Below are 23,363 nucleotides of genomic sequence, written 5' to 3' on the forward strand. Positions count from 1 at the left end.
ACACACAATTTTCAGATTTTCTGTTTCATCAACACAGGCCAATCAGTGAAAGGAAGGAGGGGGAAAAAGTGTTTTATAAAGAACTGTAAACATGTGATTCTTCTTTTGTATGGGGGGAATTAGAGATCTTTCAACACTTTTCATATCACTCCAGGGCATCTCATGTTTTGGAGCCTCGCATTTGTTAGACATTTCTACCTTCCCAAGTCTTTGCTGTGCAGTGCAGTTTGTTACAGACAGCTGTGGAAAAAAGTGTGTGATCCTGTAGGTTCTTAGCACTAACAGCTGTAACCTCACATATTGCGGCCAAAAGCTTCTAAAAGTAGGCTGATGGGCTTTCTTACACCCTAGAAAATACAATCTGTCAGCCCTGTAAGGTGAGCCCTTTAAAAGACAGGGGAATTATTGGACATGTGCATCTCTTTCATTAACACCTTGGTGCTGCCTGGTTCGCTGTGAAAGCCTTATCTCTCTGGAGAGACTTTTGGAGAGTTTCCACGTCTCGCCATGCATGGTTTCATGAGTTCAGAAAGGAGTTCACCTAAGAATAATGCAAGAAAGAAAGAAAGAAAGCAAGAAAGAAAGCAAGCAAGAAAGAAAGCAAGCAAGAAAGAAAGAAAGCAAGAAAGAAAGAAAGAAAGAAAGAAAGAAAGAAAGAAAGAAAGAAAGAAAAGAAAAAAGATTGTTTTCTCTCTCATAAAGTAAGTAAAGGGTGTCTTGGTGGTTTGCTAATGTGAGCCCCCATTGGCCCCACTCATGACTGTATGGTGGTGAAGAACAAACACTTTACTGGATTACAAAGTCATTCTCCACCTAAACACTGACCTGTGCTGCTGTGCAGAACATTTGGCAGGTGACTGTTACTAATTTCAGGCTCTTTGGGTGACTGTAAAACAATCTGAAGCTAAAGTTAAACATTTGAACATGCCTGTGATGGTGCTATAAGCTCATTTGGTTTATCAGTTTGCTGCTGAGATGTTATGTCTGTTTTCACCGTTTACATGACATCTAGACAAAGAATCGTGAGACAGTGAGATAGATGTACAGATTTATGGTAATATTATATTACCATTATGGCTCTTGCACACCATGTAGATCATCGCATGGGGACTGAAAAATGATCATTACTTCACAATTTTCATTTTTTCTACTGAGAATAATGAAAAGTCTTATGAGGAGTCAAATTTAGATAGAGTTAGATTACAAAAGGAGACACTGATGCAGTGATGATATAGCTCTACTGTAAAGTCCTATTTACAGGTTTTAGTGAACCAAAACCTACTAAGAGTTCACACTTAATGTTTTCCTGCTATTGTCCTGGGTCTATAACTTTTGTTTTGGACTTTCAAATACTGTTGATGGCTCTGTTTTGTCCCTCAGTGCCTTTTCTCTTGTGTTTTGTATTTGGTTATAGTTCCCTGTGTTCCTCTGCATGTCTGCCTCCCCATGTTGTGTCAAGCCTGCATTTCTGTTCCCCTGTTTATTCACTTCCTGTTTTATTTTTCCAGTCCCTTGTTCCGTGTGCATTGTGTTCAGTTTTGCTTCTCCTTGTCTTGTTAGTTAGATTCAGTTCACCTGTCTCCACGCTCCCCTTGTTTTCTCTTGTGTATGTATTGCCTGCGTCCTCCTCAGTTCTTTGTTGTGTCCTCGTTGTCTACGGTTCCCTGCTTGCTTGTGTGTTTTCTTCAGGTTCTGTGTATTCCTCTTGAGTCCTAGTTCACAGTGTATTTAGATCCTGGCCTGCTCTGTATTTATTTTTGAAGTTTGGCAGCAAATAAAGCTGAGTTTTATGTTCATGTCCTGCTTCCTGAGTCCTGCACTGGGGTCCTTTCCTGTCTGCCATACAGCAGGACTTGATATTTCCAAAATATTACATTTTTAAAAATGGGATACCAAACTAAAATAGATTGGGAATAATACAGTAAGAGTTGTTTGGGATGGGTGTTGACATGAGATTACAAATACCTGAAAAAATAAACTATAAGATCCTTTGGAAGAACCCTGTGCACCAAGGCTCCATTTCATATCAAAATGTAATGTTTAATAAAACTCAGTAAGTAGTTTTGCTGACAGAGAAACAGGCAGCAGTGATCATGCCTTGGTGAAGGTAAATACTTTTAATAAAGTGTTTTTGCATTTGCAGTAGAGCTTATAACATCACTAATCATAGATTTGAAATAGGGTTTTTTTTTTTGTCAGCATAAAGAAGTTTTGGAGACAGATGCAATCTGCATTTCGTTGCACTGTACTTGTGACATATGCAGTGACAATAAATTGAATCTAATCAAATCTTATCTAACTATACATTTAATCCCTGAGTTATCTTATATATAAAGTGCATTTTCAACAGCAATTTCATTTTCTATATGATAAATGTTGCTTTAGTAAATGAAAGAAATCTGTCAGTATGATTCTTTGGGTTTAAACTTTAAGAAATTACAGAACAAGTTGTGGTAGCTCATTGTCCATACTGTCCTGTAATTATAATATAGATTTTGTTAATTCACAGAAAATGCCCCCTTTTTATGAGGACCCATTGAAAAAATTTGTTAAAAAAAAACAGGAACTTTCCAATCATTTCATTGTTTATGTTACTTATTTACTTCTGTGTGGTATGAATGGTCATGGGGAAGGTCTGTATCATTGGCCAAAGCTGTAAAACTTTGAAAAATTCACTTACAAGTCCAAAATTTTATGCCCTTTACATTTTCCAAAGCTGTGCAGAGAGCCAGACTGGAGTCTCTGCAGGGCCGATTCTGGCCCCTGGGCCTTATGTTTGACACACCTGTTTTAAATGGTTAACAGGATAGTGCAATAAAATTACTAAAAACTGCAGTAACAGTATTTGTTTTAAGAACAAAGCATAGTATGACCAGACACATTGATAAAAGTGGTATAAAGAACAGACTGAGCTGAGTTAAAGCATGTTTTAATTATTTACTTTTTATACTAGCATCTTTACACAGCATCCAGCATGAGCTAACTAATATGATATGTTGCAAAATTTACCGTTTTATATTGAGTAAATATATGTTATTGATTTGGCCAATACTACTGGTTAGTTGATCAATAACCACACAGATGAGAATTGTAAAGGTTTTGTGAATTTCAAAAATCTGTCAAACTGTTTTTTTTTTTATCTTCTCTGTCTATTGTTGATTTACAATTTCAGCAATGTGACATACTTTTCAAAATAAACCCCGAAATAACACCTAGATAAATTAGAACTTAAGTGATGTTCCTACACCAAAGAATTTAGACAAAATTGTGTGATATTACCTTTCAAGATGATGTCTTTGCTTATGAATAGCAACATGACTTCTGCTATAGAGGTAGTTTTGACAGTAAAGAGTCACTGTTATTTCTAATAAAACAACACCTATTTACTATCACTTATTGTTTACCTATGGAGGTGAAATGTGGACTTACAGGGTATTGTTGTTCAGTTCTTATTCACCACCTGTGCCACTTTTTGCAGATGTTCACTAATATATCTGCATATTACAAACACTACCTCATCCTGATGTTCAATCAGAGGCAACCGTCTTCTCTTATAACCTGCTCACGTTGAGGAGTGGCGCTTGCAGGCCCGTTTTAATGTTTCGTGGAAATGGGCATGGCTTACTTGGATTGGGTTGGGTCGGGCTGAGTGGTAGAGGGAAACAGGCAGCTGGAAATGGAAGCTAATGTGGAATGTGAGGAATTGGGTTGTGTGGTAGGGGGCCCCTTCAAGCCTAACAAACTCAGGGAGGTCCGAGGCCTGGTCTGGAGGCCTTGGATAAATAAACCATCAGAGATGACCATGCGCTGCGCAGATATCTGCCATCACACCTCCCCGGCTTCTAAACACAAACCGGCCAAGCCCTCTCTCCTTCCTTCACCTTTCCATGTCCTTTGTCCCACATGGTGCCTCTCATGACTTCCTCTTTCTTTATCATCGCCCATGTTCTATCTTTCCTGCCTTTATCTCCACTTCTCAGAATCAGATTTTTTTTCTTCATCTCCCAGTCCTGCCCCCCCCTTCATTCCTCCATTTCATCTCTCCCCAGAGACTCCATCCATCTAGCCGTTCATCCATGCATGGCTGGCTATCCGTCCGGGGTTCTGTATATGCTATAGGCAGAAGTACAGAACCGCTCTGGCACTCAGCCGTCTCACAACAGCAGACACTGGGTGTTCAGACCCACAGAGTGTTTATTTTTCAAGACAGACAATGAGACTGCTCACGCCACCTTTTCTCTCACAAGGAATAAATAAAAGCAAAGAGGGTTTTCACACGGAAGACACACTTAAACCCAACAGACGCATTGCTTATAGCCAGCAAAACAAGCAAATAACAAAAATAACACAAAAACTGGTTTAAATATGAACCTTCAAGGAAGGAGCAGGGATTCATGTTGCTCAGAAAATTGCTGAACTTTTTTTGGGGGGGGGTGTAACTGATTGGATTTGGAATAATTGAATAATTGAAAGTGTACACAAATCATGTCTGAGAATGTACAGAGAAGTCTTCTATAGTAACACTGTACGGTGTGAAATTTTCTGTTTCTAGATAGATGGTAATTACCAGGCTGATTACAGTACATGTTTAGAGAAAGTAGCATAATGTAAGTAACTTTTCCACACTTTCATTGCCTGAATGCACTGTAGCAACTCAAAAAAAAAGGAATAATAATAATAATAATAAAAAAAAAACTTTAGAAAACTAGCCAGCGATTAGGGCCACATGATCAAAAATTATTTTCTACCCATTCATTACACTGCATGTTTTTCAATATTTCACTATGAAAACCAATCAAAGCATAAAGCAACAGAGCATCCCATCTAGATCTAAAAAGAGAAAAAGACTCAGACATAACAAAAATAAAAATCTCTGGAAAAATAAAAAAAGATCAGAAGCACATTTTGAGTCACGCCTTATTTAAATATACGGATTATATTCACAATGACCAACACAAATATGTTAGAAAGATAAAAAAACACTATCAGTTTCAAAATTACAAAAAATATTTGTATTGTTTCAGTTATAAACAACATCGCACGCAATTGATGGGAAGTTCACAAAGTGATATTGGTGGGAAGCCACTTAAGAAGTTTTTCCAGCTTTGCAGGGCTGTGATCACACACACACATACACACACACACACACACACACATTTCCCAGATATCAGTGAAAAGGCTAAAAATTGGCCTGGCTGCAGAGAGACACTTTCTTTATTGAGCATCTCTGTCAGTCTCAGAGCAGAGTCAAAGCTGCCACCCACAGTCTCACACAAGATTAATTATGATAATGCACTCCTATACCCCTTTGTCATCGTAATGAATGGCTGCCTTTCTGGGGGGAAAACACACAAAACCTAGAGAGAGACAGTGAAACACACTTTTCTTTAAGTCTTTGTTTGTGCGGTTGTAACAGAGATATTGTCAGATGCAGCAAGCAGGTGGTAATGGAAACCTGTAGCTTTACAAGAAAGCGCAGAACCTCACAAGTGTGAACATGCGTATGTATGTATATGAGACCGAGTGGGGCTAAAATGGTATAGTCCCCCCCCCCCCAAATGTGCCACACTAGTATGATTTACAAGTGTTGAAGCTTCACTCTAAAGAATTTGAAACATCAAGCTCTTGTTCTCATCAAACATATTTTTCTTCCTTCAGTAGGAAAATGAGGATCAAATCCCTGATGGCTCGCACTCCAGATGTCACTAAAATTTTTAACACTTTCTCATCATTTTTAAGCTAATAACAAATACCTGAATAGAACTGAATAGAATAAAATCATTTTAATATGGAAAATATCACAGAACAACCGATCCAATGGGCTTTCTGCTGTTCCAGCTGTGTACACACACTCTAATAAGATCAGAAGGAAAGAAACATCTGAAGACTTCTTCCTTTGATTTTACTGAGAAAGATGTGATCCCAGCCAACCGTCCAATCAAAGTTTAATTAATTAGCTTTCCAATGGGACAGACAGCAATATCTAGCTTAGTGTGGGTGTGTCCAAGGAATGTCACCAGGGTTGTTACCCCACACACTGAATGTGTATCACCACACACACTCTTTGTTGGCTAAGCAGCATAAGCAACTGTTGTATGTAATACTTGTAAAAGGGGTGTTTGTGTGCATATGTATTCAGAGGTTTAGGATAGAAATGGGGTGGTGGTGTTGGAGTGTGTGTGTGTGTTTGGTGGGGTGGTAACATCTTAAAAGGTATAATGTCTGGAAAAAAAAAAAAGAGGGAGGGAGGAAATTCATTTGTGGCCAGAGAACACAGAAGACAAATTGAGGAAGTGTTGTGCTAATGCGTAGGGGTCAGCAGCAAACACACGCAGGTTTCTGACTGACTGCCACTTGGGTGGCCTGCTTGCTCTCTCTCTGTCTCTTGCTCACCCACGATCAGCCCTCAAGCCACGAAGCCACCCATAGTCTCAGACACCCCCACCGCCACCCAGAGCACAGACTCCACCCCACCTCTCCGTGTATCTGTCTGTCCATGTATCACGCGTTTGTCTCCACTGTCCATCAAATCCACCTTTCTTGTACTACAGCTCTTTATTTCATGCTTTCTTTTATTTTACTTTCATGTGCACGTGTGCAGACTTAAACATTGCATGTAAAATATCTAAAGTATCTCCATTAAAGGCTGAGTTTGCGATGACTGAGCCACCGCTAGTCCTGCCAAACTGAGTATTTCCCTTTCTAATTCTAACATAGTGATTCTTAGTCACTGTCTCACCTCATAAGTCAAAACTTAGAAAAGTGAACTAGTTCTTCACCAAATTTATCTGACTTACCCCGGATGATCAGCAGACTTTATTTTGGATAGTTTTCACCACATCTTCAGTAGACAGTATAGTTCCAACAAAAGCAAATCAGTCATATACGGACTATCAAGAATAACAGGAACACTGGTTCCTGAAAAACATGTGGGAAATACTAAAAAAAAAAAAAAAAAAGAAAGAAAGTTTTTATTATTTATATATAGCAAAGGTTGATAAGCAAAGGTTGATATTTCTATTTTATTCAGGCGGTGGCCAGGGTAGGAAGTTGAAAAACTAAAACTTCACAGTCCCGGGGGTAAATGACACAATCCAACTTTTGAGGTTTAGACGAACTGTCCCTTTTAAACTACAAATCAACTGAGCAGCTGCCTTTTATTATATGAATCTGTGTTTTGGAGTCATGTGACGGAGGAGATAGCATCAGTATAACATGCCCAGAGGTGTCATATAATGCATTTATCTTGACAAAAAGCATTAAATGTTGACAACCCTTTGAGTCTTACCCAACCAACATTGAGCTCCTTCCAAGACACAAAATTTCTGATGAGAACCAGTCTGCCCAACTACAGAACTTTTTATGTCTTTACAATTCAAGCAGTCCTTCGCAAAACAGTAAAGGCTGCTGTTTTCTCACTCAACCAGGCATAAACTCACACCACAGAGTCACAGAAATATAAGACACTGTCAATTTCACAACTGTTAAAACAAATCTTGTGAACAAACATACTGCGAAAAAAAAAAGAAAAAAAGAATAAGCAACCAATGATCATCTATGAAACTGTTGCCTATCACAGATCACTTTCTTTTACACACTGGAGTCATTTGAAATGTATGATTTTTGTGAAAAACACAATCATCATCTTCACAGCCTGCAAAGTCTTTGACGCATGCATGCACATGATAATGAGAGAGATTGATAATGGTTACACACATACAAGCGAACAAATCTACTGTATGCGCCAGAAGACGGGTTCAGCCATGGCGGTGGTGTACTGAGGGGACTCCGAGGTATTTGTGTAAATATACAAACCTTTACTCAAACACACCCGGCGGCCAGATCTCATCATGTGGTTGAGGAGAGAGGTCAGAGTGGAAAATTACCCAAAGGGTAAACATGGCCAAGACAAAGAACCCAGACAAAGTGAACCTTAACTGTTGTTTTTATGTTTTTTTAAGTTAGCAAATGTAGTCTTTCAACACTGCATTTAGTCACCCTTGACATGTGAGGAAATGCCTATACGTTCCAAAGTAAGCGACATTTGCAAAAATGACCGGCTTCTCGTGACTTTTGCAATTGCAATACTTCCTAAGATAAAAAAAAAGAAGACATTTTCACACTCAGAATAAAAGGTAGATTTAACACTTTAAAAAGCATAAAAACAAAGTCTAAAACTTTTGTCAAAGGTTGCTCACATTAACATGTATAAAGGTAAAATGAGGTCATTAAAAAAAAGCAAGAAACTGTGAACTAATGCAGTCTGTGGACTTAAGTCTTCGTTTCTGCAGTAAAGACAGTGGGAACGATTCTGTTGCATCCCAAAAGGCCACATAAATCAGTTTCTTAAAAAGTTTGTGTTCAGCCTGACACACATATATAGAGGAACTGAGTCAAATGAAAGTATAACTCCTTTATTTGCATCCTGCCCCGTAGATCCAAACTAAATTCATGTTTTTTTTTTAAAGTTGTTAAAATTAGATTTTTTTTCTTCAATCCCAAATAAACCTATGTACTCATGTTACTAACTAGGATGCCAGTCAAATCTTCTACAAATGTGAATACTAACAGCTATGGGGAGAGACTATAATCCTCCACATACCAAACATAAAGTACAATAATATGTGCCTGTCACTGCTAATTAAACTTACAGGAAACAAAACGTCTTTCTACAGATTTAAGATTCACGTTTTGGTTTTCCAAGATCGTCTCACTATTTATTTTTCCAGCTGTGAGCAGCTCAGTTTCCTTTTCTCAAAAATCAGCTGCATTAAGTATGATGTGTTTGGTGTGTTACATTTGACCATTTTCTGTCAAAACCATCAGGGTGATTTTCAACACATCACACAAGCCACCTCTTGAATTTACTAATCACTGAAGCACCCGTTTAAGGGTAAAACTTTGTGGTCAGCTATAAGAATCTCATATAATGAATATAATCCAATGAAGCTCAAGAATCTGCGCTTTCAATTTTTAACTTTACAATTCATACTTTAGTCCATATCTGACTGTGTAGATGATATAGAGTAACAAGGCTATTGAAAGGACACGAAATGGGTAAAACACAGCATGATAATCTGTCTCACACACACACACACACACACACACGGGGACATCACATAATCAGGCCACAACAGAGTCTAGATGTCTCATGCGAGGCCACATACACAATAAGAAATGGAGGACAGTAAATCTCACACACACGTACACAAAAAAACATCCCTGTCCTCATCTTCCTTTGTGACTAAGGAACCCTCAAACCTGTAATTTAAGAAAAAGTCGAGTGATGGAATGCAATAAATCTCGTGACAGCAAAAGGAGCAGTAATGGAAAGAAGGAAAAAAAAGAAAACCATCAGGCACAAGTCAGCTTCCTCTTCTGCTGTGTTCGTGAATGCGCGTGCGTGTGAGGGTGGGGTGTCGGTGTTAACTGATACAGGATCATGTTGGGTGGTCCGGGGCCTACACATACACCATTTTTGTGTACAAATAAACTTAACCCCCACGCCATTGTGGTTTCCCCTCCCACTGCCTTTTCTCTCCCTTCTCTGGTCTTCACAGCTGCACAGTGTGCATGTGTAAACACCCGTGAACATTCAAACGTGCATGAGTGCGCGCTCCTCCCTCTGGAACAGGGTAAATTGAGTAATTGAGTGCTGCTATTAAGAGACAGTAATGATCTGATAATAACTAGTGTGGTGACATGATTGCTAAAATTGACCTGGTACCGTCACACAAAATGTCTGTAAAAATAAAGACATAGCTGATTTCTTAAAAACAGCAAACAGCAAAAAGCAACACACTGATCCACAGGTTGAAGTTGACTTGTGTTTATTTGAACATCATGTACAAAAAAAAAAAAAAAAAAAGCCAATCAAGAACAGTGTTAGCTTCCGATTGGCCCGTCAGCTGGGGAACTGGTGCTGTGTTTTGCTGCGCTCAGACTGGGTAATGAAAGCTAGATCTCCATGAGTTGGTCTGTTCCAACGATGATCTCGTTAGTCCGCTCGGCTGAAGAAAAGAGATATCAGAAAAGAGATTATGTCAGTTGCAAACTTTGAAAGTCCAACTCTTGTAATTTTCATGGCTGAAAAATCCCACAAGTTTCCTCTAAAGGAAAAGAAAGCAGTAATCCTCCCAAAATCCTTTGCATCAATTCAGAAAGGTGCAGCCAGCAAAAGTCAGCTTCAGCGCTCATTCCTCACCATCACATTTTATCATTAAAGAAACAAAAGTTCATTCTTCCATCTGTAATATCATATGGAGTGAAAATCAAAGTTTTTCATGGCTAAAACAGTATTAATCATTTCCTATGATCTCAAAGCCAGAGCAGCTACAGACTCAATATGGGTTCACACTTTATTGTGCAAACTGGTCTAAGCACATTTTAAAAATTATTTTGGAAAAAAACAAAACATTGCATTGCAAATGTTTAACTACTATGGATCATCCTTGTTAGGTTTCAGTGATAACCATAATGTGTTTATTTTTTTGAAAAAGACTGATTGGAAACACAACTCTGTTTACCTCAACACTTTTCAGCTTTATTTATACCTTGGACTTTTCATGCACTTCATCATGAGTTTTTAAACACTTGCTTATACACATTATGCCTACAGGAGCTGCTCGACCATAGAAATTCATGCCACAAAGCTCCTGGCACACAGTTTTTTTTTGCTGATGTTAATGCCAGAGGAAGTTTGAACTCTGGAGTTTTTCAGTCAGCAGAGCATTGGTGACTTTTACACACTATGCTCCTCTTTATCTTGGTCTGACACTCCGTGGCTGAGCTGCTGTCATTCCTTATTGCTTTCCACTTTGCGATAAGGCCTCAGCTGATTTTGGGGTATCTAGGAGGGATGAAATTTCACAAACAGACTCATTGCAACAATGGCATCCAATTACAGTATCACACTCAAATTCAGTGAGCTCTTTAGAACGATCCAATTACATTTATAAAGAAATGTTTGTAAAGACAAAAGCTAGGTGCTTGATTTTATACACCTGAAGCAGTGGGACTGAAAACACCTGAATTCAAAGATTAAGAGGTGTGGCCCAATACATTTGTCCATTTAGTGTACCTTTATTAACTGAAGCAGCACAAAATATTTACTGCAATAGAAAATCTATTATTTGATTTCTGCACAATAATTTTTGGGACTACATATTAAACAATGGTTATCTGGCAGCTAGCCCATTAACTCCTTATTGGAGTTAATGGGCTCTTTGTTTTTTGTTTTAATTGTTCTCGACCCAAGGCTGGTTTAACATTAGGAGAGCAGCCACGACTCCTCCCCTGCATCCCTCTTTCCCTCCATCTCTGAGTGCCGGTACGGATCCAAAGCAAACGGTGGCAGAGAGTTATGTTCCATCCACACAGACAGGTTTTAGTGTGAAGGAATCTGTTGCTCAGAATGAGCTTATCCTCCGCTGTGAAGAGGGGAGGACAAGTGAAGCATGGGACAGTGAGAGCGGGAACAAGAGGGAGTGACTGGACAGAAAGGGAGGAAAAGGTTACTCACACTGGGCCAGATAATTTGTCACGAACTATTATAGTTTGTATATGTATTAAGACCATATGCAATTACATATTTCTTCTGCTGGGCCTGTGACACATATGCAAGGAGCCAACACATGAAGGTAAAAAACTTGTGAGTTAGAGTAAGTATTACTGTCACTATTCCCTTTTCCTCCCTTATTACAGCAATACCATCTTATGTTTGGTCATAAATAATCTTTGCCTTCAGCCCATTCTATGTCTACATCATAAAATGTATTACATATATAAATGTGACTTAATAACAAAAAGAAAGAGCTTTCTTAAAGACACTGAACTGTTTTGTAACTCACTGAATAAAAATAAGAACAATGCAATTTAATGCAATTATAATGCACTGAAGACTAATGGCATCATTAAGAGATGCTGGGAGGGTGTGTAAAGATAAGATTGTCTATCTGTGTATGTATGACACGCGTTTGTCAGAGCGCCTAGAGGAGAGGTATCTATCTTTAAAATATCGACACCCGACGGACCTGCATGCACGTACTGTGTGTGCGCATGCATGTGTGCACATGTGTATGGCTGACTGTCAGGGTGGTCCTTAGCTGCTAACAGCTTCAGCAGCAGAGTGGGTGTGTAATGTCTTTAGCAGCCTACTGTCAGCCAGATAATTTGGTGGTGAGAGGTAATCTTGTGCTCTCCTGCCGTACAATATAATGCAGGAGGGAAAGAAGGCTTATCTTTACTGCAGAGTATTACACAGAACAATCTGATCGGACCTGTTCTCCATACACAGCCAGACCTCCTGAGTGATTCTGCCAGCCAATGTTAAACTGAACCTATTGTTGTGTTAATCTTTTGAAGTAGAGTGAAATAATCAAACATATATATCAACCAAAAACCTGGGTGACACTAGTCCGTGTTTAGGGCTGCCTTTAATTCTTATCGCGCTAATTGATTTTGAAATCCAGCGCATGCATGCCAAAATATAAATATATTATAACAATAAACATCTCAGTGAACAAAGGACCTTTATAGCATGTCGCAACTTCAGTCACTGAATAAGATTCATTTCCTTCTGCTGTAGCTGATCTTTCTTCTTTTTTATGGAATTTTCTGCATTCTTCTAAGATAAACTGCTCCCTTTGGGTTGTCTGATGAATCTGACTTCAGATTCTGATTTGACAATGGATGCGTTTTAAAATTAAAAAGGTGACAATTTACACTCAGAGGCTGAATCTTTGTTGTTATTTTGGCTTTACACTGCATGCAAACACAGGTCCAAGTTTCCAGTGTTCAGTAACATAATGTCAGGAACTGTCCAATAGCAAGATCAGACTTCCTGCAGCAATTGCTCACTGGATGCTCCAAAAGGCCTCAGCTGTTTCCAACAGTTTTAGACGAGTTTAGCTCAACCTCACACTGTTGTTTCTTAGAACACCCTGTTGTTCACTCAATTAGGCTGCTCAGTCTGGTAGCTGAGCTTGCTCTCTCTTTCTCTATATGTGTGTGTGAGTGCGTGTGGATGTGGCTGGAGGCTGTTGAATTCCGGGTGGTCCTGTTCTGGCCCTGCTCTCTAACCTCTCCATCAATGTGACACACACATACATACACACACGCACAGCTAGCTTTGGGGACAAGAGGATTAAGGAAATAAAAAAAAAAAAAAAAAAAATCTGACAAATCAGACTTCAGAATGAAGAAACTTTCCTAGTTGGCTCAAACACTTGGCACTTATAAACGGATACCACACACATACATTAACTCCTTATCCGAGTCTGCCAGGGAGAAGTACAAATAACAGCATCAACAAAACCTGGACATTACAACCTGTTAGTTATTTTTTTGTATTGGCAACCGTGAGAGTGCAAGATGTCTCTGTTATTTTGTATACTCTGTTTTTATAGCCCATTGCTCAGGTCGCTGCTTTATTAAAGCTGTATTTTATCACATAGTGTATTTAATTTGGGGATTGCAAGCATGCTTCTGTTTTACTGTGCCATTTAAAATACTTAAAAGTAAAAAATGTACAGACTGACAGAGGAAACAGGAATTGACTACAGTGTGGGCACCAGAGCAGCTAGTAAACTCAACTTGTGGTGAGTTTGCCAACTGGTCAAATAAATAAATAAAGCAATATAAGTGTTTATAAAACCAGAAATTCTAATGTCTACAAACCCAACCAGGCAAACTATCTGCCGAGGAAGACTGTTTCATATGATTAAAATCAAACAGCAAGACATCAGTGTGCTGATGACAAGAATGGACAGAATAAAATGACACTAGGTGCCAAATATTGATAGGCCATTTCTTTTACACGTGTGTATTTATGTAGGTGATTTTTACCTTCTGGTTCGATGCGCTGTCCATTTCCCACCAAGCAGTATTTGAGGTCTGCTCCTCTGCCAATAACAGCATTACTGCAGATCACGCTGCCCTGGATATTACATCTGAAAATAATACACACAAACTGCATGAATTGAATTTTATATCTATAAATTAATTTGTGTGCTGGCCACTATGTCTCCACAGTGGTGGTGGGTGGCTCTGTGCATTGAGTGCTAACACAAACATTAAAATCATTACAAGAGCAACAACAAAAGAAAGAGAATTGTTTTCTGTATCTTATAAAATGGACTTAAACTCCCCCATTGTAAACAGTTCTATTTCATAATTAATAAAGACCAATCCCTCCTTTTCCACACAATCCTGAAAATATTAAGATGCATGAACTACAGTCACCCAAGAAAATCCTTTTAAAAGAGTCATAAGTCTTGTATTACCAAGCACCTGCATAAGGGGTGAATCAGTAGATCATTAGTGCTAAAACATTATTTTTCAACTCAGTTGTTTGCTCTCTGGGCCCTTATGTAAATACACACAGGCGGGTACACACAGCAAAGGACATTCATACAGCACTGGGAGCTGCATAGGAAAGGTGCAGCTTTCCAGCTGGGTGCTAAGCTTCTTTACTTGCACAGTCAGGGACTGAGGGCCACACCTGAGGTTACACAGACATTCGGACTGTGTTCCCACCTCACACCTGCTCTGAAAACTCAAAACTATCCAATCAAATGAACTTAATGACATGACATTAGCATATCTATTAAGTTACGACAACAGCCCATGCTGTATGCACGTGTGTGTGTGTGTGTGTGTGTGTGTGTGTGTGTGTGTGCATGCGTGCGCGTGCGCGCGCGCGTGTGTGTATGTTGTTGGCCCTGTGCTGGAGTCCCACCTGAGCTGGCAGTGCCAACCCACTGTGCATGCTCACATTCAGCCAAACCATCACCATAAAATTCTTGGAGAGAGACACAGACAGTCCTGTGTGTCTTGTGTCGACTAACCATGAAGGGTGTGTATGTGCGAATGTGTGTGGGGTAAAAAAATGTGCGTGTGTTTCAGTAGCTCGGGAAGCCCAGTGGAGAACACATGTAGGTCTTGCCCAGGCAGTGACGCACACACACTTGGCCCCGTGCACCTCACACACAGACAGGTTTGTATTGGCCCATTCTATTCAGGTGGTTAGGCCTGGAGGGAGACAGAGAAAAGTGTGTGTATATGTGTGTGTGGGTGTGTGAGAGAGACTATCTAGAAGGTGGTGGTGGTAGTTGGTGACGGGAGATTACAAGATTCAGAGTTTTGTAACATTAGAGAGAGAGGGAGAGAGAGACCACCAAAGAAGCTTCGGAGCTAAAACACCACTAATTACTAACACCAGGGCTCCTCCTTACCATGACCCCCCCATCCCCATCCTCATCCTCCTCCTCCATCTCTCTCTTGCACACACACACGCACACACACACACACACACACACACACACACACACACACACACACACACACACACACACACACACACCACCCCCCCCCTTATAAAGTTGACCCCAACTATCCCCCTTCCCAAACATGCAGCGCTTTGTCAACAAGCTCTGGTCAGCACCAAACAAAGAAACCAGAAACGCGAGGGGTTTCTGCGACATGGCTGGGGTCTGCTAATCCCCTCATACTGGCTCTTTCTTTCCTTCTTTCTCCTTCCTTCTTATGTCCTCAAAGAAAGAAAAGAAAGAATTGCAATTTCTTTCTTGCGTGTTAGCCTGCTTTCCCCTCGCTTCTTTCTTCCCTTCTCCTGTCTCTATAATTCTTTCATGCCTTTGTGCATGCACCTACATGGGCATGATGAGGGTCCCCATGCTTACTGGCTGGGGTCCCTGAAAGGCTTAAGAAGAGATGGTGAGAGACAGAAAGAGAGGGAGATGGTGTTGAGGCCTTGATGTAAAGAAAAGAGAGGGAGGAGTAAGAAACTGAGATAAAAAGAAAAGGAGCCTGTGAATGAGAGCATTAAAATCTAGAGTTGAAGCCAAGATGAGGCTCTTTAAACCAATATTTCTGGCTAAGACACCGAACAGATCAATCTGCATGCTAATTCTACAGTAGTTACTGTTGCCCTCTGTACAAAGCAGTCAGCCCCCCCCCCCCCCCCCCCCCCCCAACAACAGGCTACAGCTGAAATTGGACTTGCAGGACAGAGACCTTACTGCATCCTTACTCAGACTGAGCTCAAATCTCAGTTAAAACATCTGATGTGTTCTGCATTGAGCTTCTCTTTTTCTTTAACCAAGTTGGAGTTCCTAAAGCTGAAATGATGCAATTTGCAGCACATTACTTGGCAGTTTGGTGGTTTGCTGTTTTGCTGTTATAACTGATGCGAAGTGAAAGAAAAAGATCATTAAAATAAAACTACACATTCTGCAACACAATACTACATGCAAGCAGGAAAGCGTACGCGTGAAGTAACCACAATGTTTAATATCCTCTTTGCCCTCACTAACCTCCTGGTGAGTCACTCATCAAAAACCAATGCTGGAACCTTTTTAAAACAAAAGATGGTAAACTGGAGGGAAACTAATCATTAAAGGGTAAAGCCAACACATGACTTTATTAATAAGAGAGAGACTATTAGAGAACACACCATCCAAACCCCTGTGGTATTCCAGAAATTCTACTTCTAGTGGGGGACTGGATATAACCAAGTGAATTAGTGCTTAAATAAAATGCATGGATGTTGTGTTTCACTTTAGCAGCTCTTGGAACTGGTCTCTGGCTGGTTGCACACCAATAGTTGCATTGTTAACTCAGTGATCCCACAGAGCACAGAAAACAAAAATCTGTTACACCTCCTATCACTGGATACACACATACACAAGCATCTGCCTTACACATGCATGCATGCATGCATGCACGCACGCACGCACCCAAGCATGCACGCAAGCGTGCACACACACACACACACACACACACACACACACACACACACACACACACACACTTAGAAAAATCAGTGCAAAGATTTGCACTGAATGAAGGAGCCATATCTATGCTTTTATAAAAGGCAAAGTTTAGTGTTTTTTGTTTTTTTTTTTTGAATAGCTGAGAGGCATAAATGCTCCATCAATTCAAGTCAAGTAAGTAATATAAACAGCTGAAAGCTGAACAGGAGGATAAGTGTTTTTTCCTATTTCTGTCTTGAAATGTGTGCTGCTTTGTCACCTACCGCATACAAGTACTAACTTCACACTTTAAAAAAGCCAGATAATTAAAACTTTAATCTATAAACATGCCTTTAAGGTGAAATTCTTTTTTTTCCCAGGTTAAATTAATGTGTTCATGAAAGCACTTCAAAGTACATAACCTCAGCAAGCATGTGCATGTCTGTGTACAACTGTGTGTGTGTTCTCACCCCTCCTCGATGGTAACACTATGCATGACGATGGAGTTGGTGACTTTGACCTTCTCTTTTACAGTGGTGGAATTTCCAATTGTAGACCTTTTTATGGAAGTCTTGTCTGCAATTTGGCACTGAGCTCCGATGATACTGTCTGATCCCATCTGAAGGCAGACCACAAACAGCAACAGTTTATCCACAGATGCAAAAGTGTCATTTAGACATTTGGAGGGGGGGGGGGGGGGGGGGGGGGGGGGGGGGTGCAATGAAATAAAGACTATCAGAAAAAGTGCAAAACAAGAGAGTAAAGCTAGATAATTGTAGTCTATACTTACCAGACATTTCTCAGAAATGACAGCAGATGGGTGGACTGGTGGCTCTTCAAATAGCTTTGGAGCCTAATAGTGAGAAAACAGGGGAGTGAAAGATTGATTAAGTAACTAGTGATGGGTTTGAAAAGAGACTGTAAATAGATGGATGTAGCTTCCAGGTCTGAAAAGTAAAGACATTGCTAAAGTGGCTTAAAGGTGTATTCTTTCTTATCACCATCAGGGGGTGGCAGCTGTGGGCTAGCTGAAGTCTGTGGTAAAAGGACCCTACTCCTTCCTAAATTTATGTCTTGAGTAAACGTATTGCTAATCAGTTTATATTCTCAATCACTAGTTTCAAGTGTTATTAAATATGCAATTATGCTAACTTTGTAAAAATTTGGCCACATATACAGTCACGTTAAGCAGGATATGGTTAGTGATACAATGCGACTGTTCCATTTGAAGTGGGAAATCAGAAATCTTGACTTCTGAGTCAAAATTTACAACTGAAATCCACCCTCAAATCAGATTTTCAAGTCAGAAAAGGCCCACAACCCTGACCCCACAATTCAAGATGGTGGCAGTTGTCATGAACTAGCTCAAAGTAGGGGACAAGCAGGAAGCCCACCCAAGAGGTTTACGTAAATAAAAGGTAATTTATTAAATATACGCTAACCAAGACGCAAACACACACAAAAAAGAATAATTGAGGAGGATTGATGACTGGTGGAATGGAAGAAAGAGAGACTAAGCAGTCCATCTGGATGAGCTTTTATAGCAGGCCAGAACTTCCTCGAGACAGTGGGAGGATGGGCACACAATGCATGTAAACAGTAAAACTGTAAAACTTGTAATCTGTACCACCACTGTTGTGTATTTGTGACTTGCTAAATAAGCACAGAGCACTGCCTGTGCTCTATCTGTGAATGTACTGCATGGGTGTTTTTCAGGACAAAAGAGGAGGCATTATGTTGTAGCGCTTGCAATGCACGAATGGCTCTACCTGGCTAAAGAGTAAAACAAATCCTGTTTTGCTTGCTTTCCCAAGTACTACTACTGGAATGCAGTCAACTCAGAACTGGCCTCACTCTCAGCTCCTACATCCGACTTTCAAGGTAAATGGAACATGGCAAACTGCATCCATATCAGATCCATTCTCACTCATCAGATCCACTTTTTGAACACCTAGTTGGTGACTGGAAAAGCTCCACCTGAAGCTTCAAGATGACTTCAAGATGTTGGCACCCAGCTACCAGCTGGGCTTTTAGCCACAATTTCCCACAGGCATTAGGTTACATACCATAAACATTAAAATTATCATAATTAAAACAGGCTAATGTTTGACTCACCAGTCGGTTCGCCTCTATGTAAGCAGCTAGAGTATTAACCCGGCAGCACAGGCCCTGGTCCATAATGTGAACATAGCAGCGCAGCTTTCCTCCATGGTAGGCCTCGCTCATGTCACCGTGGTGGTCATTCCAACAGGAACGCTCCTGCGCCAGCTGGAGGAGAGGCTCATCCCGTGATGAAATGAGGAGCTCTGGACAAGAAAAGAGGAAGAGAAGCAGGAATAAAAGGCTGTTAGAAGCTGAAATGAAATGTGGGCATTGTTGCCCATTTTTGTCAGATGCTTGTGAGGTGCAGTTAGCTTAACCTAGATGTTCTCTCTGATGAATGTTTAGAAGCAAGAAATAAAGTAAACTATATTGCCAAAAGTTTTCGCTCGTCTGCCTTCACACACAAGTGACATCCCATTCGTAATCCATAGGGTTTAATATGATGTCGGCCCACAATTTGCAGCTACAACAGCTTCAACTCTTTTGGGAAGGCTTTCCACAAGGTTTAGTGTGTTTCTGGGAATTTTTGACCATAATTCCAGAAGCGCATTTGTGATGTCAAAGACTGATGTTGGACGAGAAGGCCTGGCTCACATTATCTGCTCTAATTCATCCCAAAGGTGTTCTGTTGGGTTGAGGTCAGGACTCTGTGCAGGCCAGTCAAGTTCTTCCACACCAAACTCGCTCATCCATGTCACCTAACACCTAAATTCAATGATTTGGATGGGTGAGTGAATACTTTTGGCAATATTGTGTATTTTAAAAGGGGTTATAATGCTCAAGGGCTTTATGTTTTTATTCCTCTAATTTTGATGCATGGAGATATTCTATCTGAATGCAAACAATAACCGTGGTTTGCAGGCCCGTCGTTTTTTTCCTGAGTCTGATCCTCTGTGTCGTCTTTCAGTTTCTGGCTATTAGCTGATTTGCAGAACTGCTTACGCACCAAATATGGCACCAGCTCTCCACGGATTGATGAGATAGACCTAGGATACAAAAACACAAGTGAGAAACACACTAGCTCATGATATGCAAACATAACATTAAAAAACAGTGAATGATATATAACTATTGTCCCTATAAACACATCTATTAAAAATCAAGCAATAAAAATAAGCACAGTCTAAAGTCTGATGATGTTCCAAAAATAAATACATTTTAAAAAAGTAGTAACAGTGAGCTATTCTTCCACGTCTTTTTCTGAGATATCCTCATCTTAATTTCTTTTTCCTCCTCTCTGCACTGCACTGCGTTCCTCTCTACCCCCCTCCACTTGCCCTCTCTTACTTTCTTTTAAAGGGAGATTAGAATTTCCATCTGAATGACAGGAGAAAAACAACAGTTACTCTGTCTATTTCTCTCCTTGAGCAAGAGACAGAGAAAGAACATAGAGGAGAAAGGAAGAGAGGCAAAGAGGAGCAGTGAAAGGAGTCCAAGAAAAGAGCTGAAGAAAGAAATGAGTCATCTAACAAGAGAGATGATATATATGGTGGTGGTAGAGGGTGTGTTGGTGATGCAATGATGTAAGATTTACATCTACATCTCTATGGCAAATTACTACTTTCAAGTGCTTTAACCAAAAATATTCACAGGATTAGTAAAGGGGATTTGTGTTTGTTGGCTTGGCTTTGGATTTATTGAGTGGAATAAAACTAGTTTGGTGTGGATGTACTCCATTTAAAGTTGTTGAACTTTAACAATGGGTAATAAATGATTTCCACAATCTGATTTTTAGCCTGGTATCTACTTTTTCATTAAATTATTTGAAGAAATACACACATCACAAAGGACTCATAGGACACCACCTATTTTTAGGAAGTTGGCCACAAAATTTTAATCTTGATCATGATTTTTGCTTCCCACAATTAAATGAAAATTATCAAGCAATATTTAAACGGCATGCTCCTCCAATAGAACACAAAGCAAAAGCAAATCAAGCACTCCCTAAATCAGTTCTTGACCACGCGCCTGCATGTGACAAGCACAGCTGTTCCCTACACTGCACAGCATGAAGTTTCCTGGATGTAGTCAGGATGAGTAACAGTGCATTAAGAGACAAACATACAACAACCAAAAAAAATTGATGAGCTGGTCCTTCGAAGTGGATCATCCTCTGTTGTTTGGAAATACTTTGGATTTAGGGCAAGTGATGTTAACCAAGAAGAAATCATATGCAAAGGTCACCTTACAGTTGTGTCTGTGCTGCAAAGTAACACAACTTAATCAACTGCCTGAAAACAAAAAGAAAAAAAACAATGAAAGAAAACAACGCAGTCACGTCCACCAAAGCAAGGCTGCGCAACACGCTGGCGTATCCAACGAGCCCACTGAGATGCACTGAATCACCAATGCAATCACATTTCATTTGACCAAAACTGTCCACTAAACATGGTGAGTAACAAAAGCGTCAAGAAAAGCATCAACTTAATGGAGAAAAGATGTCACACCCTCACACAATTACTTTTCCAAAGTGACAGCACCTGCGTTGTATGCACTTAGGTCAGGTGAATAAACACCTTGCAATTAACAAGAACGCAGCCCAATATAAATACAGTGAAAACAGTCTCCTGCTCATTCAATTTAGCATTATTTATATTTGAATCTTATGTTTTATTTTTCTAATAAGAAATGCACTGAATTTAAGTGAATAAGGAGGACTAACTTTATTTTGATGCAAAGATTTAGACATTAGCAGGAATATCGCACTACATGGATGTGAAAGCAGTGTTATATTTAGATTTTATAATATATTATATATTTTTAATTTAAACATTTTTGTTGCTAATCAATATTGATCAAAATAATCATGATAATCGCTTCAGCAATGCATAATTTGTTAATTATAATAGGAGTATATGTAAGAATGCAAATGGTGCACTTAAGACTGTTAACTGCTAGTTCCCTACTACCAAACCAATGGAATGCCTGATTGGGCCCATGTGAGAATAGGACGGAAGTACATAAAGGAATTCACAACGAGCATCTACTGAGTTTTCCAAAAGCGAGAATGTCTGAAGCGGACCGCTTCCTGTTGTCTGCTTCAGGTTAAAAAGAGCACCTGCTGATACATCCTGACCTGCTTCTCTAAGCACTGTTCAACAGTGAAAACAGCTTGAGAACCTTAAAACAGTGAAATTTTACACTGTTGTAGGGGTAAACCAAAATACTGAGAATTATTGCAATCATCATTGCAAAAGATTAAATTCCTGCATCTATCACATAAAGCCTTTCATTTTTCAGATGCAACACAGAAACACAGACTCCTATACAGACTCCTCCTGCTATAGCAAGCTCTCCATCACACTGCTTCACTTCAGAGGCTAAAGGACTAACAGCCTGCCTCAGTGGCACATAGTAAAACAAATTAACACCTCACTAGAATACCATGCTAACCGAACCTTTCAAAGCCTAACACACCATGTAACCATGCTTAACACTTATAAATTAAACAGTGAGGTAAAGTTCATGTCAGTTTGACTGTGGGGTGTATGCATGTACTTTGGGTCTACAATTAAGCCTGTTAATACCCCTCCCAGAGTAGCTATAAATGGGAAAACTTCCAAATTATTTTAAAAATGTGAAATACAAAAAACATACACATGGTGAATGCTTCAGATAATTTGTTAACTATCAGAAATAAGTGAGAAAGGTCAGAGGAAAAGACATTTTTTTTTTTTTACTGCACACTATGAACATACTTTATTACATACTTTGTAGAGACACCTAAACTTAAACAGCCATTGTGATCATTTAGTTTCAAAGCACTATAAAGAATGTGGTATAAGGTGCACTTGTTTTTCTTGAGAGTTCACGAGTTTCTTGTTGTGGATATTTGTACATCGCTCAAAAAATTAAAGAAACACTTTGAAAACACATCAGATCTCAATGAGGAAAAAACATCATGCTGGATAGCTATACTGATATGGACTGGATAATGTGTTAGGAATGAAAGGATGCCACATTGTTTGATAGAAATGAAAATTATCAACCTACAGAAGGCTGAATTCAAAGATACGCCAAAAATCAAAGTGAAAAAAATTATACTGCAGGGTAGTGTATTTTGCGGAAATGTCATTGCAGCATCTCAGAATGGTACTCAGCAGTCTGTATGGCCCCCACATGTCTGAAAATATGCTCCTAATGATCCTGGAGGATCTCCTCCCGGATCTGAACCAGGGCATCACTGAGCTCCTGGACAGTCTGAGGTGCAACCTGGCAGCACTGAAGGGACCAAAACACAATGTCCCAGAGATGTTCTATTGAATTTAGGTCAGGCAAGCATGCGGGCCAATCAGTGGTATCAGTTCCTTCATCTTCCAGGAACTGCCTGCATTTTGTGAATTTGTATGGCTGTAATCTTAGTCAGGTGTGCCACATGTACACTTTTTCAGTCGCTGCTGCAAAACTGGAATGATCTCCCTTTGCAATTCAGGCAGGCTGACTAAAACACATTTATTCTCTTTGGCTTTTAACTCAGTCTGAGATGTTGGC

General features: G+C 39.7%; 1 protein-coding gene across 1 annotated transcript in view; it reads right to left on the minus strand.

Annotated features, from left to right (window-relative positions):
- Nucleotides 1-9,873: 9,873 nt before the first annotated feature.
- The window catches only part of eif2b3 (eukaryotic translation initiation factor 2B, subunit 3 gamma), a 33,434-nt gene continuing 19,944 nt past the window's right edge, over nt 9,874-23,363 (minus strand). Inside the window, exons 7-12 of the mRNA XM_030752120.1 lie at nt 19,722-19,858; nt 18,885-19,075; nt 17,560-17,622; nt 17,240-17,388; nt 13,846-13,949; nt 9,874-10,010 (exon numbers count right to left, since the gene is read on the minus strand). Coding sequence (XP_030607980.1) covers nt 9,958-10,010; nt 13,846-13,949; nt 17,240-17,388; nt 17,560-17,622; nt 18,885-19,075; nt 19,722-19,858 — 697 coding nt within the window. The 3' untranslated portion in view covers nt 9,874-9,957. The remainder of the gene's footprint in view (nt 10,011-13,845; nt 13,950-17,239; nt 17,389-17,559; nt 17,623-18,884; nt 19,076-19,721; nt 19,859-23,363) is intronic.

Source organism: Archocentrus centrarchus, chromosome 17 (assembly GCF_007364275.1).
Source record: "Archocentrus centrarchus isolate MPI-CPG fArcCen1 chromosome 17, fArcCen1, whole genome shotgun sequence".
Lineage (NCBI taxonomy): Eukaryota > Metazoa > Chordata > Actinopteri > Cichliformes > Cichlidae > Archocentrus > Archocentrus centrarchus.